Raw genomic sequence first — 17,187 nt, 5'->3', positions numbered from 1 at the left:
ACTGGTCTTCATTTGCCCATGTGTATCATATATATATTTAAATTCACACCTAAGGTATGTTTTAAGTAGAAATAACCGGACTAATTATGTAAAAGTTCTTCCTGAATATTGTAGGTGACAGGTCTGTTGCTAGAAACCTGAGTGTTGAATCAAGAAATCTGGAGATGATTAGCCTGTTATATATAATTATGTACGCAATCATGTCATATTACTCTGACTACTGAAGATGAGATCTGGAGCTATTATTTTGTTTCTGCTCTGTATGCCTTTAGTTATTAGATGTGCATCTTTGTCAATAGGAGGCAACTCCAGAGCCACTGCAAATTCCTTCTTCAGTGATAACATTATTTTAATAAACCTAAACTGTTAGTGAAAGTTGAATAGTATAAACAAAGAGCTTTTGTTCAGGTATTGACCCTCTAGGAATAATCGTGATAGTTTATTATGAAAAAATAGTAAACTTACCTTGACTCTTTACATTGAATGGTAGAAACTGTGGCCCCTTGACGCTGGATTGTTTCTGGTATCGCTCAGAAAAATATCCATCACTACCATGGACAATGTTCAGACAAAACAGCAGCAGTAAAGATATTTGTAAATGCATGTCTCCAAATCTGTGCTGTGTTAGAAAGGGTAGAAAAGGTTTGTTGTAAAGAAAAGCTGTTCACTTCTGTTTCTTGTGCATGAATAAATGAGGGGTTTTTAAGTATTAGTATTGAAAGTAACATTATTTTGTGGTTACTTCCATCTGCTCTCACTAGTTGTGAAAAATCCTCTAAGAAAAAAGGAATCAATATTGCTATCACTTTGAATGATAGAGCACTTGTATAGATAGCTTACAGGCAGTAGTCTCACTCTTAGGAAAAGAATAATTTTACATGAATACCTGTCTATTCAAGACAACTATCTGCAGAAATAGTGATAATTTAAACTAGAGCTCCAGAAGTCCAGGAGTTGCATATATCAAAAACTCCTGAAATAAAGAAAGTTTTCAGTGACAATACACAGACACTCTACCATGACCTTACTACCTCTGTCTGATGCTATTGCAAATGCAGGATTAAGTTTTGGGTCCTTCAGCAGCAGTGGTAAAAATCTCACAATGTCTTGCTTGAAACCAGGGTTTTATCTGTAGCCTTCCAAATAGCCCCAGTGGCAGTGAAGATGCTGTCACTGGCCCTTAATTAACAATCCTCTTCACTCCCCAGGCTCAAAGCAGGTATCCTGTAGAAGTTACCTTTCAAACCAAAGAGAATGAAATGAATTCATAACATACCAAAGTGCTGTGGAGCTCCAATGCAAAGTGGTAAGGGAGAGCAGTCAATCCTCCTCTTTTGAGGGTTCTTCTGCCACTGGTGAGTGAGCAGAAGCTGATGATTTCAAGTGTCACCCTTGAGTATTTATATGGTTTTCCCCTTAGTTGGGTGACTGCTGGGCATAAGCTCCTCCCCAAAAATCAGAAAGCAGTAATTATCTGTGTGTGTATAAGTGTGTTTTTTAGGGGTTGGGGGGAGCTATTTTGGGCAGTCATCCTAGATTCTGTAAAGGGTTTTGGTTTTTTTGTTAGATTTTTTCCTTTTTCTTCTTTCCTTGGATTTCTTATTGTTTATGATACTGTATTGCTCATAGCTTTCTTTTTTTTAAAAATCATATGGCCTCTCTGTTTTTAGAATTGATAAAGGTAATTTGGAAAAGGTAATTGGGAAAAGTCATGAACTAGTAAGTATGGTTGGTAATTTGAAGTGTGTCATTTAAATTTCTCTGTAAATGTTTTAAGGGAAGACCTATACATTTTGAACTTCGGTGAGCTGTTACTTTCAGGAGTAACCCTACTAAAGTCTGTGGAGATTACTTATGTGAATAATTGTTCACTGGGATACAAGCAGAGAACTCAAAATCAGTTAAGATGTTACTAAGGGAGTTGTGTGAGAACATGACTACTTTTAAGCAGTTTTTATTTTAGAAGATTTTTATCTTCACACTGTATTTCTAGACTTCTGTTTCGGTGCTGGAGGTACAGTACTACATAGATAATGCATGTAATGTTTTTCTATTATGAAATCTTGAAACGTAAACTTACTTTACACAATGAGATCTTCATTGTTTCCAGTTGTGGTGAATGTACTGAAATCCATACTGCTTAAATTTGCAAGTGTCATATAGGCTGATGTTTGGGAGTTTCAGTGTAGCAAATTTAAACTACTGCTGTTTTTACTGTTGGAGGTTCAAACTTGATAATGGTTTTAGCTGTCAAGAGATTTTGTTAAACCAGTCTTGCTTAAATGGACTGTATCCACAGACTGTGACTTCTTCTTTTGAATAAATCTCACAGATTTTAAATGAATCTTACAGTGTTTCTGCATCACTTTATTAATGTTCAGTACTAAATAGGTAGTAACTTTCAGTCTTTGAATTGTTTGTGACTCTGAAATGTCATTTAAAATTGAAGGACAAAGTAAGAGACAAGAAACAAACTTTTTTGATTTAGGATGAAACTATAGAATTAAATATATAGTGCACTTTGCTTTCAGTAAATATACTTTTATATGAATTATCTGTGTATTAAAACTCCTTTGCCAATTGCAGACTTCTTTTATGTTTATAGATGATATTCAGGCTTGTAGGAGTTATAGGAATGCTAATAAATAACATGTACTACTGTCAGTTCTCATGCAAGGTAGGTGCAGAAAGGGACACCAGTTACCATTCCAACCAAAAGACTGATCTGGTGGCCCTGAACTGTGCGGCTACCCTGTGGAATGGCAGGTTAACATGGGCTGATTTTTACCTGCTTTGTGTCTTTGTTTAATTCCACACTCCTCAACTTTTTTGGCTTTTATGTATTATGGCAAATATCCTAGAACACAAGTTACTGTACTGAAAGAGACCAATGGACCATCAAGTCTGTTCTGCTTACAATTGTGCTAATACCTTTGCTTACTAGAGGACTGGATTAATGTTTTAACTTAGACTGTTGCGATCATTTATTTAATGTATTGTTGAACGGTTCTTTTCTTCTATTCTTCTTCTAGCCATCCTCTAAACAACATTATGTTCTATTTTTGTAATTATACCCTTTTTACTGCAGGGGTCTTCCAACTGAAGCCTGGTTTCTCCCATAACCTTGCATGCCTGATCTGGTCAGTGATTTTCAGGGAATGTGTGCATGTGTCTGAGGTGGCATTTCTACTCCCCATATGTGCATTCAGTTTCTTTTGGTCTTTGGGACAAGGAAGCTCTGTCCTCAAGTTTTTTGTGTAACTTCTCAAGTTGCTTTATTTAAAAAATTAGTCTCTATAAACTCAAATGAGAGTCCAGTGATGACTGGATTGCTATCTTTTGACAGAGGTAGCAAATATATGGGCATAAAGTTTATTTCCTCCTTGAAGAAAAGCAACTACAGACCCTTTTTTGGTTCATATAAATCCAAAAATAGCTTTTGATTTTTTTAAAGCATTTAAATATACAACCCTCAGTGGGAAGTGTGGTCATTGCTAATTTGACAATATTTGGTTAAGAAAGTTAAGAACAGCAGGCAACAGTTTTATGCACACACAGTTTCATGCTAATTTGTCACCTAATTCATAAATACCCCCAAAGTAGGCACACTTATGTTACAAAAGCATCAATAATGTGCACTGATATTTGACCAGCAGCCTCGCTTCCTGCTTGGCTCCTTCTGGGCAGGAAGGTGAATAATGTCTGTGTATCCCTGCATAAATAGGGATGATTGTGGGGTCAAAAGGTATATACAGGCAAACCCGTTGTCCTTGTGATTAACCTGAGCTCCACCCTATTGTGCTATCTTATGCCACTTCTTTGGTTTGAGGTTTTGTTTTTTGTGGGTACAGGAAACTGAGACAGAATTGGAGTTCACTGCTTTTGTGTGTTTTCCTTATTGCTGTGGATATTTCCTATTGGCAGAGCACTAACATGCATTTAGCTCTAAGTGTGCATATGAAAGGTGTGCTTCAGTATATATTTGCACATGCAAAAATACCTGCAATAGATGTACTTGTGTATATCTATTTACAGTAACAGCACATTTCAAACAAGGTTATTTGCAAACCTGTTTTCAAAATACAAACCTTCAGATGCTTTTGTTTTATAGCTATGCATTTAGAAAGTTGTCTTTGCTTACAAATGGAGGTGTCTTTTGCTCCCTCCTCTCCCACCACCATAATAGTCAGGAATAAACTTTAATCCATTCCACTACTGCAGAACTTGCTTTTTAGTTGTGTATTCACTACATCTTTCTATGTGAAGGTAGTCATAGTACATGTTATAGCGATGAGATATAACTGAAGCTGAAGATTAACTGCAATAAAATGATCTATTTTAAATCTCTCTGGATCATATGAATTAGGTACTGAAGTTAAAGCCTCTAATGCCATTGGCAGCAGTCTGCAGTGTTTCATCTTATTTGATGACTGGATATTCAAATTGTTGTTGAATGTTGTTGAAAGCATGCACTTACACATGCTTTCCAAAACTCCTTGTTCCTTTGGTGTCTTACTCCCACAGTGTCAGTGAAAACACATGTAACATGGAAGTGACACCATGACTTGGGAAATGGGAACTGACTTTCACCACAGTCCTGCAAGTTATGCAAAAAGTCACTTGAATGAGTCCCACAATAAGCAACTGCTTATGAGGGAGAAGTGAGGAACATCTTAATTAAACATAAATTATAATATAACAAGCAACCAGTCCTTCTCATGCGCCCCTCAGAAAAAAAAGAAAGCTGAGAAACATAACTCCATAAAAGGTTAGGCTAGGTCCTTGCAGTAGTTGCTTCTAGCACCATCTCTGGTGAATGAATTATCCAGTCTCCAATTTTAAGCTTTCAAAGAAAGGTGCTTAAGAATTTCCACAAGAAGTTTGAAAGCCTGCCATGAAATTAAAGGAATAATGGGGTTTCCTAGTTTGTGGTGTGCTTTATGACACTCTGGAAACTCCTAAATCATTTCAACTCCACGGTTTAAAACTGTCCTCTCTCCTTTTCTGTCACACTACAGTGAAAACTCTTTTTATGCTCCCATGATGGCAGCCAGGTAAGCCCTCAACGGGAGTACAGAGGTGTTCCACTGTACCTGATGGGGAAAACTAATACAGAGAGGTTTCAGCTGCTTACTGCTCTCAGTCAAATGAACCCAAAGGAATTGAAAGAGGGAAAATTTGTTAACTCAGTAGCTGTGGGAAATCTGGGTGGTTGCTTGTTTGTTTGTTTTTCTTGTTTATTTGTTTTGTATATATTATAACATTGTATTTGCATGGAGGGTGCTTTCTGTTCCAACACTAGCTGCTTGGACTGCACAGGACTAGAAAACATCTTGGTGAAGAAAATATTTACCTTGCTAATTGAAAAATAAATAAAATTTCTTTTGAGTTTCAGAATGTATGTCGTCTTTTGTAATTAAGAGGCTTGTTGAGGTAATCTGCAGGGCTGTGCAGTCCTACATATTTTGAGATATAATGAAGAATTCTCTTTAAACAAACAAAGCAAAACAAACTTTGTTACTCCTGCAGTCCTGTGCTAGTCTTTTTATAGATTTAAAGTCCTTATACTTTTAACACTTGTAATTGTGGTTGAATAAATGTCCTCCTTTAAAGTAGCAATGGAAAGATGGTCTGTATTTATTCTGGCACTGCAAAACTGACTGCTGACCAGTTTGTTCTGTTCAGCTCAGGTAACTTGATCACAAGAGCTCTATTTAGTATAGCAGTATATTTAAATAGATGACACCCAGTTAAATATTTGTAGTTGTATTCTGGCTGAGTTAATTTGCAGAGACACAGAATAACCATGCTGAAACCTCAAAAGGAGATGTGTTCCACATAGTTTATAGAGAAAGCTTTGACACTGACATGAATTTCTGGTGATACAATCCTCAAAGTCAGATAGTATTATTGATGAATGCTTTCTATCAACATTGTGTTGTTTATGGCCGCATTCATTATGCTTGTATAAAGCTAGGATAAGCTTTACCCATCTTAGGGAATTTCTGGTAATAGGGTAAAAGATACCAAACAAGTACTGGTGTTAAAAAAGATGTTTTCCAGTACCTTGGGTATGCTGCTGGCCTAGCCTTATTTCTCCCTTGTTTTTATTCCTCCCTCCCTTGCTCCTGAAAGTAAAACCAACAAGTAATGTTCAAATGAATGCATTACTTTGAAACTCATGTCAGATGTGTGGCTTTAACTGAAAGCTGATCAGTTTCAAGACAGTGAAAACACAAAGCTGGTTTTATATAATCACCTTTTCTCCTGCAAATGCTTTTTTGATTAAGTAGTGTGTTTAAATATATAAAGTTTTGTATTTTCACTAGTTCTATATAAAAGTTTAAACATGCAGGTGATTGCAGGACCTGCATCTGGTAGGACTTGCATGGGGAGGAAAAGCAGAAGTATTTAGTTAACTTTCTGCAGAATTTAGGAAAATAAAATTTTAAGGGGCGTTAAACTAGCTGGAGTTGCTAATTTTCAGCCTTTTGACTGAAACTGACTGTACTCCCAGTTGTGTCAATACAATGGTTTATGAAGCTTTTCTGTAAGGATTTGATTTGGATTAAAATGCAGCCAGACATTCCTGGGATTGATGGAAAAAGGGAGGCGTATTTTCTGTGGGTCCATGTAATTTCACTGGTTGTGTTAAATGATTTTTAAACACGTAAAATAGATCATTTGTCTTTAAAAGTTACTGAAAGTGTTCTCTTTATTTTAATAACTTTTTGATGTTCTTGTTTAAAAAGAACATTCAATAAAAACATAAAAATGCTAAATAGTCATATTTTCCCACGGTGAACTATTTTTATGTGTGTTTGGGTTTTTTTTAATTCCTGTTTCTTTTTTTCTCTGATTTTTATTAGATTATTTAATATCTTGTTTTACCTCTGTGCTTGCTGGACTCAAGGTTTCTGTTAGACTTCCCTGGACCACAGTGAATAATGTAGAAACTATGGTAAAATAAGGGTGGGAACCACTCCTACTTTCCCAAAGGTGAAAAAGTTCATGCAGCTTCCTTCAGTATCCCATAATTAGGGGAATCTTCCAAACAGTTGGTGAAAAAATAGGTGTAACTGAGCTGCTTTTTCAAGTGTGCCCACTGGAGCATGTAGTCAGTCTACTGAATAGTCTCATTCATCGGCTGTGCTACCTGCTGTGGTTTGGACAATTGGCACAGAGTTGTTTTTGAAGGACTGTGTTTAAAAACAGGTGCCAACGGTAGAGGGAGGAAAATCCAGACTTTTACAACCAGAACAAATAAAAGTTGTCTGAGTTCACTTTAAAAAGAAGGTATTTGTTTGTTTTATTAAATCTGGCATTTTAAATATTGCTGTTTTGTTTTAATATATTTAAATTGAAAATTAGGAAAATTCTTTTGGTGGGTGCATGTGCATGTGGTGAGTGCAAGTCCTATGGGGAGTAGCTGAGGAAACTGGAGTTGTTTAGCCTGGAGAAAAGGAGGCTCAGGAGGACCTAATACCTCCCTACAACTACCTGAAAAAAAGTTACACTGAAGCAGGTTCCAGTGTCTTCCCAAGTAAAAAGTGATACGAGGAGGAAATGGCCTCAAGTTGAACCAAAGGAGGTTTCAATCAGATATTAGGAAATATTTCTTCACCGAAAGAGTTGTCAAGCATTGGAACAGGCTGCCCAGGGAAGGGGTTGAGTCACCACTCCTGGAGGTATTAAAAAGCTGTATGGACATGGTGCTTAGAGACAGTTTAACAGTGGACTTGGTAGAGCTGAGTTAATGGTTGGACTTGATGATCTTAGAAGTCTTTTGAAACCTAAACAATTCTACGAGTCTGTATAGATTTTTATACTCTCTCACTTATGCAGGATAAGCTTGAGTCATGGAGCCTAGTTGTTCCTGAGGATTATTAACAGGATTAGTTTTCATTTCAATTAGCTGAAATTGATTTTTTTCAAGCATTATAGTATCATAAAGGAGAGTCATAATTACTTGCTTTTAATTAAGTGCTAATGCTGTGGCAGCTTTTATTGTTACAGAAAATGCATCTGGGATACAAAGTTTTATAGGTGACACTTGCCATATTACCTGACTCAAAACACAAGCCTCAACGCCTCCTGCATTTTGTAGGAGAAAAATCACATGGATGTGAAGCGTGATCTTTTTTTATGTACTTTAACTATTAAGCTTTCACGTTCAAAGCTTTGAAAATCGAAAGATAGTTTTATAAAAGTGGCTCATGTGGAGTGGAGCAGATAGATTACTTCCCAAACTACTGATACAAAAAAATATGCAGATACCTTTAAGGATAGGGACTCCTAAACTCATGATACATGACCTGGCCAAACTTCATTCTGTTTCCAATGAGAATGCTTGCTGACCCTGATGTTACTGCAGTAAATGGTGAAAAAAACAAAACTGAAAATTGAACTCCTGCTGGAGGTGATGTTAGTTACTTCTGCACCCATTGATGGTGAGAGATAAGCAAGAATCTACACAGAGTTAATGGATAAGAGCCCAATGTATTTCTACATTATTCTGTATTGCTGCATACAAAAGTGAGATAAGAAATGGGATAAGGAGGGAAAGTAATTTTCTGTGTTACATAGTCCAAATTGTGGTGTGGAGTCTGAATTATATGGTATCATTATGCAACCTCTCCCATGAGGAATTCTTGTAGAACCTCTAGGTTGTCCACCAACAAGCTGTAGATTACAGTTTGAGAGCTAGTATAACTATTTGTCTGCAGAGGAAAAAAATATCATATGAGGATGACTAGGGGAGGGCATTTTAACATCGTAGAATAAGGGTTGCTCTAAATCAGTTTTCAAACAGAAAAAAAGTGCAGAATCTGGGAAGCTATGGCTAAAATGAGTGCTGTTACTTGATATGGTATTTATGCTAGTTTTGTCACGTCATTCAACATTAAATCTGGTAGAGTCAATTCAGTTACTCTATTGCTTTTGCATGGCTTATCCAGTTAGTATCTGGTTATCTACTTCTGCACTGTAAACAAGGCAAAAATCTATATTTTCAATCTCATTCTGCATACTAGCTTTTTTTTATTTTTTAGAGGCATTTCATGTTTTTGCAAAGAGTGAGAAATAAACTTCAGTACTAGATTCAAATGTAGTAGAATCAAAAAGAAGCCTTATATACAGAAGATCTTATCTGCAAATTCAGTAGAAGTTAGAGAGATGAGATTTGAAATTTTATTTTTTTTATTTAATTCCTTTCATTTACCAGGTTGAACTATTTTTATATAAAGCTGAGCATCTTTAAACACTCTCCTTTTTTCAGAACATAAACATAACACTATTTGTCTGTTGAAATATTAGGTCGCCAAGAATTCATGTTAGGTCATTCAGAGAGAGCTTATTGTTTCAGAAAATAGACCTCCTGTGTCTATAGACCTGTGGTGGGATGTATTTGCTTACCTTCGTATTAGTAAGTGAAAGTAAAATTAACATACTGGAATATTTTCCTCCTGGTTCCTTTTTATACCTGTCTAAATCCAGATCTTTTCTGGTATGTTCTGTGTACATAATTTGTATTGGGTTTCAGAATTGGATTCCACCTTTGGCTGTGCTGATGACCGCAGGATGTTTATGTGAACTATGCTAAGTTTATGGCAGACTTCTCCTTCTGAGGCCTTCATACAGTTCTATATCCTTGAGACAATCCTGTTGTTTAGAACAGGGGTCTTTGTTTGGTTGTGGCCCAATAGCTTGCAGGTACTTTAAGGGAAAATTTATTTAGGCTAGTCACATAGGAATTGTCAACACTGCTGGAAAACAAACCTGGCAGGAGCATGAACAGAATTTATTTGACATGTGAAATAATCTCTGGTCAACCTTAAAAACTATTTAGTAATGGTATAGGATAATTTTAATACCTTTAGTAGTTTCTAAAGATCAAAAATGCCAAATAAAGATAAGACAAACTTGCATTGAAGAAGATCTATTTTACAAGCTTAATGGGGATAATGGACATGGTTTTGACATGTTCTTTCTAAAACTGCTTTGGAATATTTAAACTTCTACTGTATCATCTTTCAGTAGCATAGAAAGACTTCACTGTGAAGATTCATTTACTCTAAGAAAACAATCTGAAGTTTCTAGAGAATTTGATTAGAAGCTGTCACAGTGATAGTACCTATGAATCTTCCAGTTAGGGCTCAGTGGTCTCATGGGAACTCAGGATCTTGGTCTTTGTGAATGAAAAGTCAAAAACAATCATAGAGGTAAAGATTCTGTTTCTGTTGAGACTTGGAAAATTCATGAGTAGAGAGCAAGGTAAAATTCCAATATTTTTAAACAATTCTTCTCCAGAAAAGACAGTGCAGGACGCACTACCATCCAGCAGTTCTAATGGAAAAGTGCCTCACACTGTTTGTTCAAAGTCCTGGGAGAAGCCTCTCTCCTAAGTTGTTAAAATGGTGTCCTTAGAGTCCTTCATTCCGAGATTACCTGAAGGACTAATATGACACCTCAGATGTACAGTTGCACATGCTTTTTTGTGTCTAGTAGTTGTGGGAAGTTAGTTTGAATACTTTCGTGCATACAACTGCAAAAAAAGGTGATGATTAAAAAAACTACATTTGGAGTTTGGAGTTATGTTGTAGCCTATATCTGAAATGTCTACTGAAAGGAAACATGTTTTGTCCACAGTTACACTAATGTTTGGTAAAGAACTTCAGTGCTGTCCAAGTCTCAGCAAACAGTTTATGCTCAAGGACTGATAGCACCTAGTTACATTTAGGATGACTGCACAGTGGCCTGTGAGGTAAAATATTTTTGGCAGAGACCTGCACTGGCTTATGCCATTTTTCAAGGATGTATATGCCCCCAAATCTGTATTTAACAGAATATGAATCTATAAACAGGGTCTGAGAATCAGGTTCTGTGGTTTTGCAGTCAAGCTGATGGCTCATCAAAGCTTAACCAGCTCCCTTGCACCTCTAAAGCACAGCACTTTTCTTCTACCTCTACATTTATGTCATATACCTGGAAGGCACATAAGAAGCATCTTAAGTTTCTGTTCTTGTGTTTGGAGGGCAAAGCAGACGTGGTTATATTCTGCTACTGCCTCTTCCAAGAGAAACACAACCTATTTCTTTTGGAGAGTGGTCTGTTAAGCAGCTAAGTAAGTGTAAGATCCTGGGGCTGAAGGTATAGATAAGCTTTTTTGGAGTGTTTAGCTGCCAAACTCTAGTAAGCCTTTATTGTGCAAATGCAATCAGAAATTTGTAATAATTGTATAAAAGTTCATGGCAGTGGCAGATTGGATATTTTGTACATTGCACCATTCCAAACCTATGGAAAGAATGAATGACTGGAAGCTGCTTTGCAAGATGGATGTACAGAACTACTGTAGAGACCTTCTTCCCTAATATTTTTATTAAATAAATATACTAATTAACTAACTAGCTAAAATTGAAAATATCTTTCTGAAGTATAAGAAATTGCAGTTGAAATGATGAAAATTGGGCAACATTTTGTTAGAAAACCTCATCGTGATAAAACCTCACACTTTTCACTAAAGATGAAGCAAACATTCTAACATCAAGTAATTATTTTAATGGTTAAGCTCTTCTCTCTTGTGCTTTTACAATTCAGGGTGTGTTTTGTTTTAAGGAAAACTAATTTCACAGTCTTCACTTTTTATTATTAAAAATGTAGTATTTAATTTCTTGAAAGCCAATTGATCTACAAAAACTGATGTTGAAAGTGCTCTGTATTAACGCTCAATTACTATGAATTAAAATGAAATCTTCACAAGAAAAAAAAAGCCAGGTATACAGATGTTTCATGTGTATACTTTATAGTACTGTAATTTAAAGCATGATCACTTATCATCTCTGTGTTCTCTCTCTCCTTACTGGTAACTGCATTCCTCTGACATCCTCTTGCCAAATAGTTTCTAAGAGTAAGAAACTAGTGTTTTGGAAAAGTTTAAACTCACAACTAAACTAGCTTCAGGTTTTCCATCTCTTCCCAGTGGGATTTCTCCTCTTCTTCATCTCATTCATTCATGAAGTTTGCATTTGGAGAACCTTTTAAAAATGAGTATTGCAACGTTCCTGGCTCTTTTTGAAGAACAGTGTTTTTTCCTTTTGAAGTATAAAAAACAGCAACAAAGTTCACAAAAACTGGTTTTTTTTTTTTTTTTAATTCTGTTTTCCCAAGCTCTGGCATTTGTTTTTGCTAGTCTAGTACAGAATGTTTATTCTGAATTTCAGTTACTGTCATATTAAATACGACTTAGAAATGTTTTCTGTATTCTCTATGTTTTTAAGCTGATTGGACTGTTAGTTTTGTATTCTCCTGTATATATATATATATCTCAAAATAATCTGTAGAGGACTACAAAAATGGTTAGGAATATCAATACACCATTTGGAGGTCATCCCTTGGGGATGCTTTCTGACAGTGGTTGGTCATTACAACATGTAAGTACAGAGAGATGATTCAAGTGTTAAAGCACTGCATATGTGTGTAGGTGATCCCTCTTTGGCTTCACCTCTCAAAGTAATCAGAATATAACTATTAGATAGCACTTTTTTGGTTATTTTGGTGGCTTTTTGGGTTTTTTATCCCCTGCTCTTTTTTATCTCCTGGATATTGTGGCAGGTAGTACGGATTTTCATGATTACACAGACCTTCAGCTTTTCCAGTGCTATCCAAAGAGGTTTGGGCTTGCTGCCTGCCTACAGTGCACAGTGAACTCATGGTGCTCGTGCAATAAACACGACACTCAGTGCAGATCCTTTCTTACAGGCCTTGACATTACTGTGTGCTACAGTCATCTGGAAGTCTGATTTGTCAGACAGGATCTGTAATTCAGAAGATTAGGGATATGTTTTACCTCCCCTTCCAGCCATGAAGGAGCCAGTGTCAAGGGTCACAGTACAGCAGAATGGGTGTCACTCCATGGGCAGGAGTCTTGGCTACTCAGCAATAAATGGTAGAAGCAGAAGTGAAATGAAAAAGAAAATTGACTCTGTTTTGATCAGGTTATGAGAAGGTAAGAAAAGAGAATTTTTAGCTCAATATTCATAAAAATAAACCAACTATATAGATGTTATTAATTTTCTCCAGGCACTGAAGTTCTTAATTCTGAAAAAAAAAAGAGGATTACTTTCTAGTGGAAAATATAACACTGAAAGGTCATTGCAAAGAGTGATGTCTCACATCAGTAAAACTGATTCCTTTAAAAGCTGCTGCCTTGTTAGGCACTACACTCTTTGACTTAAGTTTTGTAGGTGCTTGAAGTACTCACAAAATTACATCCATTTAGGCAGTGAGACACTGAAGCCCATGACCCAGATAGCCTCAATCCTAAGTGATGGAGTCAGCTTCATGCTCTGCATGCCACTCTATAGAGGCAATAAACTGTTGTCCTTAGATGAGGCTGGAGATAAGATTTCAGATGCCTTTCTCCAGTAACTGACTGATGTATTCTGGCACTAAATATACTGTCACTCAGAAATCCATTCTGTCTCATTGTGTCCATTATTTATGTACTTATTGTACGTATTGAGGACTGAATGCTCTGTAACGCCTGCATTTCTCTTTGCATCTGGACATTAGTGTCTGCTGAATATAAATGGCATCCACTTCCTGTAGGTAGAACCAGCCAAAAGGACTAAATCATGCCAGGTGCTGTCCACACTTTGGTCAAACTTTCCTAAAAAGCAGTTGTTAAGTATATTCATTGATGGAGGATAACAAGATCATACAGCTGACCACATTTGTATTATAGTTCATATTTAGAACAGTTAGGCAGGGAATGATAGAGGGGCTAATATTATTCTTTTGGACCTCAACATTATGTTGGGTAGCAGTTTTGTAGTTTTGGCATTTTTTTGGTAGAATATAATTAATATTAAAATAATACATTTTAAGAAAACCCCCTCTTTCCCTTTACTCCTAACATAGCTAACTTTTTTCTCAGCCTGTCAGTTCTTGAAAGTTGCTTTCCAAAGTTTGCAAATGGCAAACCATAAGGAAACAACAAAGGAAACATGTTTTGCTTCCAGGCTATCCTCTTTCCGAGAGCACATCAGGAAGCATTTTCGCTCTTTTTAGAGCTGCAGGATTTCTTCTCCTGAAGACTCTCTGGGCTGGTGAAAGTGGGTATAAAGGGAGAAAATAGTTAGCTTTTAACTAGAAATGTGAATACTGCACATTTCACACATAAAACATGCAAGCAAGGCATTTAGAGTTGAAGGCTTATCTCTGTCTTTCAGTGATTTGTTCTATGCATTTCTTTCTAATTTCATTGAATCATAGAATCAGCCGGGTTGGAAAAGACCTCTTGGATCATCAAGTCCAACCCTTGATCCACTACCACTGCCATTACTAGACCATGGCACTAAGTGCCACATCCAGTCTCATCCTTTAGCTCTGCTGTCTGCTTCTGTGTGTATTTGATGCTTCCTCATAGTATTTACTGTGTTGTATCTATACCATTCAACATGACATGGGTGGGAGAATTTGTTGCTGCTCTTTATATCATCTCTTAGGACTCATGCATTATCAAGCAGGGGTTCCATGGAGCCAAGCAACATAAATAGGATGAGAGTCCTTTTTTGAAAAATGAGGCCCAGACAGCAAAGAAAATACATCTTTGAAACTGGCTAGAACAGAGGCGTTAGGGAGCAAAATACTGCTGCATTCTACAGTATATTCTTACTGCAAAGTGTCTGACAATGTTCACATAGAATCACTGCTTTCAAATGGAAAAATTTCACTAGAACATAATTTGAGTCATAATTTACATCTTTTCAAAAGCACTACATACAAAACTTGATATTTAGTATTAGACCACCAAAGATGCTGATCTGTCCATTGACTCACTTTAAAATGTATTCCTCTAAAAATGCAACCTGAGTCAACAATCCTGAAACTTCTGACAATCACCCCCTACTCTTGGTGAAGACTTTGGATTTTCTAATTTTGTTCTTATAATTTCTGTCATGCTGTCCAAGAGCAGAATTTTCAATCTGCCCCATCATAAATGGCATATTTTTCATTCAGCAGAACTGGAGATCATCTGAGTTTGAGTGCTATCCTGGATATACTGAATCAAAAGTAAGTTTTAAATTTCCCATTCATTTTGCATGTATGCATGCAAAATGAAAAATCTGCATATTGGCTCTTAGCTACGAGAAGCTGCAGAGTGAGTCAGTCTGGTGATGAAAGGTTTCTGCTGTGCTGACAGCCCAAGAATGCTGTCTGCTCAATCAGGTCAGCTTTGGAATTCAGGGTACTTCTCTTTGTTTATGTCTGTGAACTTGAAAGGAACTTCTTCTAGAAGGAAACAAATATGGATATTTTTCTGATATGCCACTTGTTTCAAGTTTCTTCATGTAGTTGCTCAGTCACTTGTTTTTTTCAAATTTATTTGAACTCTGTGAGACTGAAGAGTCTTCTTTCTGTCTCAGAAATCACTAGCAGGTGCTCTCTGGAGCCTTGACATGTGTCTACAGCTTATTCTCCCTTGAGCAAAACATAATTTTAAATATTTTTGGTGACTAAAGCCAAACTGGGTCATTACAATAATTCATTCCGACTGTCATAATACAGTCCAAAGAAGTTTACCCAGTAGCTTCTGTTTCTGCCCAAAGCATATCTTTAATGACATACCATCGTAGCCTTTATTTAGCTGTGGGTTACTATGGTTGCTTCACAAACTGCTCCTGATCCTCAGGAGCAGAATTCCTACTTCACACCACATCGGAGCAGCTCCCTTTGTTATCACATCTTTCAAATATTGGAGTTTCTCTTCTTTTTTCTTTTTTCCTTATTTTTTTTTCTGCATTGGAATATTGTGCAGTACCATTTTAATATGCAGGGACCTGTATGAACTTGTTTTGATTTGAGAGAATCTGAGCACTAGGAACTATCATAGATGGCTACTTCAGACACACGATCTCTCCAATATCTCCAAAGGAGCTTGATTTTTCTTAGTTTCATATTTTGAGAACACTTTCTTTCTTTCTCTCTCTCTCGCTCTGTCATGCTGCTTTAAAAATTAGTTCAGTGGTTCTATTTTCATCTTTTTTTTGTCTAGATCAATTTCATATCCTGTCATCTTCCTGCTTGTTTGGATGTGATATGTATTCTGCCTTTTGTATACAACACGTATGTTCCTATGAATATGTATTTAAGAAGACTAACTGGATAACAGACTTGCACAAATAAAGTTTAAAAATATGCTTTTTTATATAAGACATCTTTTCACAGAATCATAAAATTAACTGGGTTGGAAGAGACCTCCGAGATCATCAAGTCCAACCCTTGATCCAACCCCACTGTGATCACCAGATCATGGCACTCAGTGCCACATCCAGCCTCGTCTTAAAAACCTCTAGGGACAGTGAATCCACCACCTCTCTGGGCAGGCCATTCCAATGCCTGATTGCTCTCTCTGTAAAGAACTTCTTTCTAATATCCAACCTAAACCTCCTCTGGCAGAGCTTAAGCCTGTGCCCTCTTGTCCTACTTATTGCCTGGGAGATTGTGTATATGGAGATGAAAAGTTACCTAGCATCAACTTAATTTCAGTATTTGATTCCAACACCATTTTCAGACCATACATAAAATTGTAAATTAAGTTTTAATTACAAAATATTAATTTGTTTTGGAAAGTAATGGAAAAATTAAAAGTAGTGGAAAAATTAATCCAGATAAAACGATGAAATTGCGTAGAAACTGTATAAGCATTTCTAATCTCTTAATTAAGCTAGTTCCTGACTTAAAAATTTAACTTTTATGCTAATTGACATATATAGAGCTATATATAGTTATAGCAAAGCTGTGTAAAAATTCTATTTAATATGTTTCTCTGCAAATTTGAAAGAAAGAGAAGTATTTTTTCCTTATCAAAGGAGGAACATTCCTTGAACTATTCTCAATACTTTACCCTAAGTGCATCAAAATCTTTGCTTTTTCAAGTGTCTTTCATTTCCTATTTTCCAAAATAGTTTTAAATACTGTAATCATCTTTTGAAAAATATTAATTAATGCTTGTCTAGAGCTCAGTTAACTTGTATGCTATGCATCATAACAACATCCATCTCCTTTGGAAATGATGGGAAGCTGAATGACAGACTGTACTGTTCACCAGAGCAAATGTCTAGACTGGTCCCCTGCATCTGTTGGATCCTAACTTCATCTTTATTGACAAAAGTCCTGCTCTTGACA

General features: G+C 36.4%; 2 protein-coding genes across 4 annotated transcripts in view; one reads left to right on the top strand and one right to left on the bottom strand.

Moving 5' to 3' along the window:
* The window catches only part of NT5DC1 (5'-nucleotidase domain containing 1), a 138,279-nt gene that overhangs the window by 23,339 nt on the left and 97,753 nt on the right, over positions 1-17,187 (top strand). The window lies entirely within an intron of this gene.
* Positions 1-17,187, bottom strand: part of COL10A1 (collagen type X alpha 1 chain) — a 36,710-nt gene that overhangs the window by 6,057 nt on the left and 13,466 nt on the right. The window contains exon 2 of one of the 2 annotated variants that reach the window (XM_050315018.1): positions 466-619. In XM_050315018.1, coding sequence (XP_050170975.1) covers positions 466-604 — 139 coding nt within the window. In that variant the 5' untranslated portion in view covers positions 605-619. The remainder of the gene's footprint in view (positions 1-465; positions 620-17,187) is intronic. The other variant, XM_050315019.1, reaches the window with a different exon arrangement.

The sequence above is a fragment of the Myiozetetes cayanensis genome, unplaced genomic scaffold, assembly GCF_022539395.1.
Source record: "Myiozetetes cayanensis isolate MyiCay16 unplaced genomic scaffold, myiCay2020 scf2-11, whole genome shotgun sequence".
In the NCBI taxonomy this organism is placed as follows: domain Eukaryota; kingdom Metazoa; phylum Chordata; class Aves; order Passeriformes; family Tyrannidae; genus Myiozetetes; species Myiozetetes cayanensis.
The sequence above is the reverse complement of the archived record's forward strand: the minus strand, read 5'-3'. Positions and strand labels throughout refer to the sequence as shown.